This window comes from Cydia fagiglandana, chromosome 17 (assembly GCF_963556715.1).
Source record: "Cydia fagiglandana chromosome 17, ilCydFagi1.1, whole genome shotgun sequence".
NCBI classification, from domain to species: domain Eukaryota; kingdom Metazoa; phylum Arthropoda; class Insecta; order Lepidoptera; family Tortricidae; genus Cydia; species Cydia fagiglandana.
Window position 1 is genome coordinate 16186896 of NC_085948.1, and position 8722 is coordinate 16195617.

The 8722-nt window shown below is 36.3% G+C and overlaps 2 protein-coding genes across 2 annotated transcripts; one reads left to right on the forward strand and one right to left on the reverse strand.

Annotated features, from left to right (window-relative positions):
• The first annotated feature begins 695 nt into the window (after positions 1-695).
• On the forward strand, positions 696-1730 carry LOC134672761 (ommochrome-binding protein-like). Its single transcript, XM_063530704.1, has one exon. The coding sequence runs from the start codon at positions 733-735 to the stop codon at positions 1684-1686; it is 954 nt and encodes a 317-aa protein (XP_063386774.1). The 5' UTR covers positions 696-732; the 3' UTR covers positions 1687-1730.
• Positions 1731-6671: 4941 nt separating this feature from the next.
• Positions 6672-7525, reverse strand: LOC134672901 (ommochrome-binding protein-like). The gene has a single exon (XM_063530851.1). The coding sequence runs from the start codon at positions 7503-7505 to the stop codon at positions 6672-6674; it is 834 nt and encodes a 277-aa protein (XP_063386921.1). The 5' UTR covers positions 7506-7525.
• Positions 7526-8722: the final 1197 nt, after the last annotated feature.

Genomic DNA, 8722 nt, shown 5'->3' on the forward strand with positions numbered 1-8722 from the left:
TTGTCCTTATCGTACTAGTTTTAGGAGCCGCTTCGGTTAGCGAGACGGGTATATTTACCTAAAATATTTAAAACTCAGCTCCTGTTTCGTCATAATGAGCAACAAGAACACGACGCTAGTGCAGAGGGCCTACCGTGAACCACGTTCGACGTGTTGCCTCTCTGTCGCACTTGTAAATTCGTACGTAAGTGTGACAGGAAGGCAACACGTCTTCCCAACCAAAAATATTATATCCCGGCCGGTCTTCTCCACATTCACCTTAAATAAATACAAAACCAATCTATAATTTAACAGTTTTGAATGATTCACGGTTAGTTTCACTAGATTTATATCGACCGGAATATGGACCGTGATTACCTTTTGTATTGTTAATCACGTAGTGTAGTGTGTTTTGTAGTCTTTTAGGTAATCACGGTCCATATCCCGGTCGATATAAGTCTAAATAGTTAGTGAACCTATAATCGAATCTAAATTCAACGCAGCCTTGGGCCTTGAATGTGTATATTTTGATACAAAATATTTATGACAATGATATACATTATTTGTTTACTAGATGAATTAAAACGACTCATTCGAGTTTATAAATATATTGGTAGGTAAATAATAATAAAAAACATAAACATTGGAATCCGATGATGTCTTTATTTTCAGTTTACCAGTGGGCGCATCAATACATCTCGTGTGTACTTATAAATATTATAATAGAATAAAATCAAGATTGTATGAACTACGATGATGTTAAAATATATGAAGATTATTTTGATTCTCCACGCGACTTCAACACAAGGTGGAAAATACTGCCATTTAATTTCAGCTGATGAGAAAAAGTGCCATTTAAGGGAATCCCTTGTCATTATCGACCATAGCGCCAATCAGATAGCAGTAGACAAGAAATCTAACACCTTGTACTTCAGCTTCGATGCCGGCCAAGGGGAATTCAACCCTGCGTTGATCGGCATAGATACCAAAAAGCTAAAGCTGCTTAAAGGCGTTAAAGATGCTTTTGCTATAGCTACGGATGATAGAACTGGCGATGTGTATTTTGGTGGAAGCAATGGCATTTATAAATATAGCCAGTCGAACAGCAAACTCATGAGACTGGATATAAAGCAGTTGGACGTGTGGTGGTTAGTGGTACGGAATCATATATATTACATACAGTTTCCGGACTTGAAGGCGTATGTGTATAAATGCAAGATGATCAAGTTACTAGAACAGCTTCACAGCAGCGTAATGAACCAATTTGTCTTCGATGCAGAAAAGAATATTTACTTTATAAACGGTACAGGTCTTTACAGAGTTGCTAAAGATGATACCAAGGTGGTATTACTAAGAAGCACACCAAAATTTTTAGGAATGACCACTAACATATATGGTACAGTGTACGTGTGCAGCGACAGTGGAATTTACTACATTAGGAAAGATCTGAAGTTGGCAAAATTTGTGAGCATCCAAGGTGTGTTAGCGTTGACATTTGACAAAGATAACCACTTGATTTACTCTGATTCTCGTGAGCTAGTCCGTCTTCTGCCAATGGAGAAGAGAATCAAGAAGAATGAATCTCGGAAGTCTCTTCCTGGCGAAGTGAGGAATGTGACGGTTTGTGAAGTCTTCACGATGCTTGTTAGTCCAAAACCAAAGGCGATAGTGGAAGAAGAACATCAATGCTCTACTACATTATCATAAAACACTATGTAACAAAGTGCTTGGAATACTTTATGAAGTGGTTTATTAAAATTTTCTTAAGTATTCAAAGTTTCGATGTTGAACGGACTGGAATCAGGAGTAACCTATATTTTGTTATTTAATATTCAAAATCGTAATTATGATTTCTTGTTTTTTTTTTACCAACATTAACAAAAGTTATCTTTGAACTTCATCGGGGAACATTAGTTAGGTTAGGTATTATTAAAAAAAACCTATTTTTGTGTCTATAATGTTCGCAATACATTTGGTTACTGAATTTACGCAAAAATGACATGTCACTTTTATGTGCAATGTTAAGAAATTTTGTGCAAAAACCTACCTACTGACACTGACATGAATGATGCTGGCATAAAAACATAAAAGGATATAGTAAAGATTTTTATATCCATTTGCAGTGGACAGCAGAACCCTTTTACCATATCAAGTGATAAATGGATTTTTATGACTATTTAAACAACGTTAGTAGATTTTCATGCACACTTTCATGTACGTCGTTATTAAAATATGCGCATATATTTCAATGCTTCAGTTATTTATTCATAGGATATTTGTTTCAATTGTTTTTCGTACGAAATGTATTGATTATACACGGTGTAACATGAGTAAACCGAATAATTTCAACAGCGTATTCCTGATCATACTTAGAGACAAAAATGTCCTATAAACTTTTTTGATATTCGCCTAGTTTCAGAGATATTATTAAAAAAAAAAGTATTTATTGTTACATACTGTAAAAGGCCTTTTTGATGGTGATGTTGCTGCTATGGGACGTAGTCTAAATATCCTTATTGATAGATGTCAAAAAGTGACAAGTAACACTTTGCAAAAAGTAGGTTCTACGAAAAAAAAATGTAAAAATCAATTTTAAGTGACAAGTTTACCAATAACATTTATTTTTCATGTACAAATACATCCAAAAAATTGAAAAAACAAAACAAAAAAAATTTTTTTTAGGCGAAATTGACCTAAACTCATATTACATTTTTGACTTCTTTTGACCTCAGAAATGCGTGGTTAAAATTATTCGGTTTCCTCATGTTACACCGTGTATCATGTATTATAAGTTAAATTTCGTTCGTGATATCTGTCATCTTCGACAAAGTAGGTCTATTTTTGGAATGTCTCTCTACCGAATCTATTTAATATTTTAGAACGAATGATAATAGTACATTTCGATGCTAGTGCGGAAGGTATGTCATTACTTCACGAGTACCGAGATATCTTGCCACGAGCCGCAGGCGAGTGGCAAGACTCGGGACGAGTGAAGAATGACATTTCCGCACGTGTATCGAACGACGTTTTTTAATACAGTTGCGAAAAAATAAGAAAAACATTGTTAATCGTACACTAAACAAAAGTGGTAACAGTGACAGCTCGGTTAGACGTCGTCTTTAAGTATATTATATCTATGGGCGTTTGGCAGCTATTCCGTTCCATTCAGTCAACTTATTAAGAACGGAATTTTCAATATTGAATATTAAAAAATAAACGTGTTATAATGATGAAGAGGTAAGTAATTAAATATGAAATATGTAATATTTTTCGTATTCTTACATTAACGGTAGGTTTTTATGCTGATTACGACGTTTAAAGGAAACTAATATTAACACTCATCAATAAGTAGTCGTGAATTGGAACAAGTATAAATTTAAAAAAAAAAGGAAAAGTAAAAAGCACTAGTTCGAGATAACCAACTTTCCGCACGCTAAACAGCTACGTAAAGTAGCACTTTTTGAGCAACTGTATTAAAAAAAATATATCCTAACGGCGCGATTCGCGAAATGAATTGGAGATTCACTAGATATGAAATAGTAAAGATTGCCCGGCTGAATATTGGAGCGGCGTTAATAATAGCGTAAGCGCCAGTCGCCACAAGGTACCTTTTGCCGTGGAACGTCACATATCTTTACTATTTCATATCTAGTGAATCTCTAATTCATTTACCGAATCGCACCGTATATTTTAGAAAGAAAACAATGGAGGTTACGTCTCCATTTATAATGATAATTTTATTATCGAAGGGACGATTGGTAGACCCTGGGGATATTCGGCAAAAACTCGGAATTAATGATTCAGAGCTGAACCCTTTTCCCTTGTCGCACAGAGTAGATGGTAACACAATTTTCTCCATTTTTATAAGAAAATATCTTATAATTTCCATATAGGCAAAGACATATGTAACTTCGTATAAGATGAATAAAGTCTAAGGAAAAAACGTGCTTCGGAAATCAAGAAAAAGTCATCCTCGGATAGTTGCCGCACACACCTTTAGCCTATGCTCGGGTAGATGGCGTGACGACACCGTTTCATATTTAACAATTTTAATACATAGATATCAGTGAATGAACATGGATCAAAATGATATAAACATAATAAAATCATTTATCCATATACATATATACATTTTTTGGATAATTTTATACGTTTACATTTTGAGTTTTAGTCGTGTGTCGATAGATGGCAGTAAATTTACTGTGACTACAAAATTTACAATGACAGGACCCTTCTATACTATCTATTCTTATTGATATAGGTAAGGATTCCATGCATGAAATGGTTTCGTCTTTTTGGTTGTATTGTCATTTGTAATCAACGCAAAGTGGTAGAACTAATATCAGCTGAACTTTTAAGCATCAACGAGTTGAGTGAGTGTACATAATATTCCAAGAGATATAACCCACCGTACATATATGTATATACGCGTATACCCTACATAGTGATTTCATATTTTCCAATCCGCTAACTATACGTTTTACTAAGTGGCCGCATGTTAAGTTAAAGACTAGTCTCTCGAGGCAAATATACGAGTATGCCTAGATTTAGCCCTATGGTCGACAATATATAGCAAGATAAAGTATCACAATTTTTTTCTCTTTCACCTATCGAATCTAGCAGGCTCATAGATTAGTCAATGGTTGGTTTGTTTTTACAAAGGCACCGCATATATTATGAATCGGACCCCACTTCGTCCACGCAAAGTTTCTCGCGTGACTGGAATAATTACGATTATTTTACAATTCAGAGGAACGAAAAAGATACAATGGAGTCTCTAAGTAGGAATTTTACAAATGAATATTAAGTCCACATATTAAAACGTATTTAAAACCTAGCCTGACCCGGATTTACTTTTGTTACCTTTAAGGCCTGTGCACACCGGATGCGTGTGCGTGACGTGTACGTGCGCGTGCGGTGTTGTAATGTACAGATTCTTATGAGAGACGGCACAACGCTTGCGTGATGTGTGCGTGTGCGGCTCCAACATTTTACCGCACGCACACGTGCACGTCACGCACACGCATGCCGGTGTGCACAGGCCTTTATTTCCGACGTTCCGACACAGGTTAAAGGATGACTCACGTTAGACCGGGCCGGAGCTTCGGGCGCATCGTTTTCTATGGAAAGCAACACGTGATCACCTGTCATGTCATAGAAAAGTAAGCCCCGGAAGCTCCGGCCCGGACACGGCCCGGTCTAACGTGAGTCATCATTTACTCCCTTAATATATTCCACAAATGTAAATTAATCTTAATAAATATAAATCACCGCTTTTATTTTAATACCCTTTCGACCACCCTTCACAATTTCAAATATGATATAGCCAGCTTACTGCCAATTAAACGAATTTATTGCAAGTTGGTTGGATGAGATAAGAAATTTACTGCGGATTATGTTTAACAGAAGTCCAACTAACTAACGCACTAACTACTTATTTGTGCTGAATAATTTTTAGAAAGGTCCTTAATCCTAAAACTAACGTAAATAGGTAACTAATTCTAAACTAAACTAATTATATGCTACTGGTCTGTTTCTGTTTTCACATGTTTTGTGTGATTTAATATTTATATTTTTTCATGGATTTTTATTTTTGTAATGTCTTAATATGTACGTATTTTTACGTGTTATCTGCCGTGTGTTATGTTCATGTTTTTTACTGTTTATTTCTCAGGCTGTTAGAATTATAGCCTAATAGAATAGAATAGAATAAAATAGAAATAATTTTATTCGTAATACTGATACTTACGCGTATCTGTATGTACCTATATACGTACGTCCGTACGTGTAGTGATAGACTAGGTGAAGTCACGCAGAGTGAATGCCCGGGTTCGAACCCACTGACCCACTTGTTGCCGTCCAATTATGCGGCCGTCGTAAATAACGTCGCGGGTAATATCGCACGACACCCACGAAGCTTGTATATAGAGCCCTATCTATCGATGGATTTACTACATAATATTACACTCTGGTCGCAAAAGCCTTGGTAGCACTTTCAATCGCGGTACGTATCCAAAAAAACTAATTTGATCAAAAATTGTATTCATTGAAAGAGGTGACGGGTAACTTAGTATCACCGGCCCTAATTTCACCACGGCTACAATTGTCAGTGACATATATTATGTCGAGCGACAATTGTCAAGCGACAGGTGACATATTACAATTTTATAAAATATTTTCAATAGAATTACTTACAAACATGACAGGCATTTTGCTACAATTGTATGTATTACAATTATGTTGTGAAACAAGAATAATTTTTCTAGTCGACATATTTGTAGAATTGTCGATGAATCTTGACAGGAAATGAGTTATATGTCGGAATTTCGTGACAATTGCCGTGTTTCTTGTGACAGTTGTCATAAACTTAGCAAGAGAAATATCTGTTTTTTTCCGATATAATAATTTTTTTTTAATAATACAATGATGGTGGCAAACAGGAATACGGCCCGCTCGAAATTGGGGCCTGATTGACATTATTGTGGCTAAATGCGTTAGAAATTACGTGTCAGCTGACTCAGTGCTTTAGCGGTTTAAGGAAGATTTAAATGGAAAACAAGAAAGAAGAATTCTATTAATGCCTCTATTGCCTCGCACTTGCTCGCACGTCAACAAAATTGAGCAGACTTTAAATACGACTCGTAGGTATGTTCGATTTCATTTTAAATGTTTTTAATTACACATCACAAGATTCAATTACAATAGTATGTGTCACCATCTTCACTTTTTTCCTTCACCGCCAACAGTCTCACCAACTCCAGACCGTCCGAGTATATCAGATGGTTCTCTTTATCGAACGCCATGGCCATCACTCCAGGGACACGCACTACCTGTTTCACTTTCTGATCAGTCGTGTTCACTACATATATAGCACTGTCAGTACTCACAAACACTGCGCCTTTATTATCTGACGCCATGCCTGAAAACTGAGGCTTAGCGCGCAATAAGACATGCTCGTGTGAAATTTTCTTGACACCATACAACCCTGACACGTTCACAAAAAAAATGTAGTCTTCTTTATCGAAAACAAATTGATTCACTTTCGTGTTTTTCAGTTGACGCACAACCTTGATCGTCCTATCTTTGTATACGTACACATTTAGATTAGGGAACTGGATGAAGTATATGTTTTTGTTGAAATATAGCCACCAGATATCTAAATTTGTGATTGCTAAGCTCGTAAGAGTTTTATCGACAGGTCGGTATCGGTGTATGCCGTTGCTTCCTCCGAAGTATATCTCGTCGTCAATATTGTTGCTTGCTATAGCATAAGAGTCTTTAACGCCTTTGATAACTCTTAGGTCTTTACTGTCAATATCGAGTATCACGGGCACGTATTCACCGTCGACATCGGAGCTGAAGTATAATGTGTTTGTCTTCCTGTGGACGGCCAGTTGGTTTGGGCTGTGTTGAATGCTGGCTAACACATCTTTTAAATAGCATTGGTGCTTATGAAAATATTCTATTGTGTTTCTGTCAACTGTTTCGGTGGTTGTTATGAGAATGAGAAGGAGCAGTACTTCCATTACTGAATCGGAGTTGAATTCATGAATGAGGATTAAGACTTAAATTATTTCTATAGACTTTGGAAGTGTTTGAGTCACTTCTGGATGTGGATACTTCGAAGTCGATTATATTATGCTGATATCTGTCCCTTCGTTAATGCAAAATTTTCAACAGCGATTGTGCTTGTCTTGATGTAAGTACGTGGTCACTGCTATTAAGTTCTTTGGTGATAATTCCCTTGCGATGTATCGTTGGTGTGACAGTTTATTTGGAAAAAACGCTTCACTGTGAAATTTTGTGTTGCTGATGTTATTCGTGTACTGTTTATCAACAATCGGTCTTAACAAGAGGGATGTGTAACAAGGATGTGATTGTTTATTAACTGCGACGTTGTAAACTATTTGTATAGGAAGCCGGATTTTACTCCTACACTAGGCAATCAGGAAACGCTTAAACGTATAATTATGTGAGACAGTTTTTAGGGTTCTGTAGTCTGTCCGTTTGTCCGTTTGTCTGTCACCAAGCTGTATCTTATGAACGGTGCTACTAGCTTGAAATGTTCACAGACAATGAATTTCTGTTGCCGCTATAACAACAAATACTAAAAAGCACAGAACGCTTGGTTTTCTAGCATATGTGTTTCATTGTTTGTATTTGTTTATTTGATTGCATTTCTTTGAGGGAATTTATTACAATCTGGTCACAAAAAAGAAATCGGGTTAAGAGGATAGTGGAGGATCGCTTCTTACAAATTAGTCCCAATTTTCCTCTTAATGAACTGTTACAGCATGAAACTTGTATTGACGAGATAAATAAACGAACAGGCGTATTCTAATTTTGATTATAGGTTATGAATTCGATCTGGATTAAATATGGATCAAATTCATACCCTATAGGTAAAATTACTATAAAACTAAAATTGTGACATTAGTAAACCAGTTTAAACTGGTACTTTATTGTACATTAATACGGTAAACAACGGAATAAGTTTTCCAATGTTACATATGGCGGATAATGCGTTGTGGACAGAATATACAATACGGTGGTCCTTCGAACCGGACCCTTTCCAGTACAATCACCATGCAAGCCTGCGGGTGACGTATTGTACTCTTTTATGCTCAAGGGACCAAAGGTGGGTTTCCGTTTGCTGGTAAAATAATGTTAGGAAGGAAAACGCGCGACAAAACTGTCAATGGTTGCGGTCGATTTGATCTGAAGAAAGCGTTACGATTTGGTG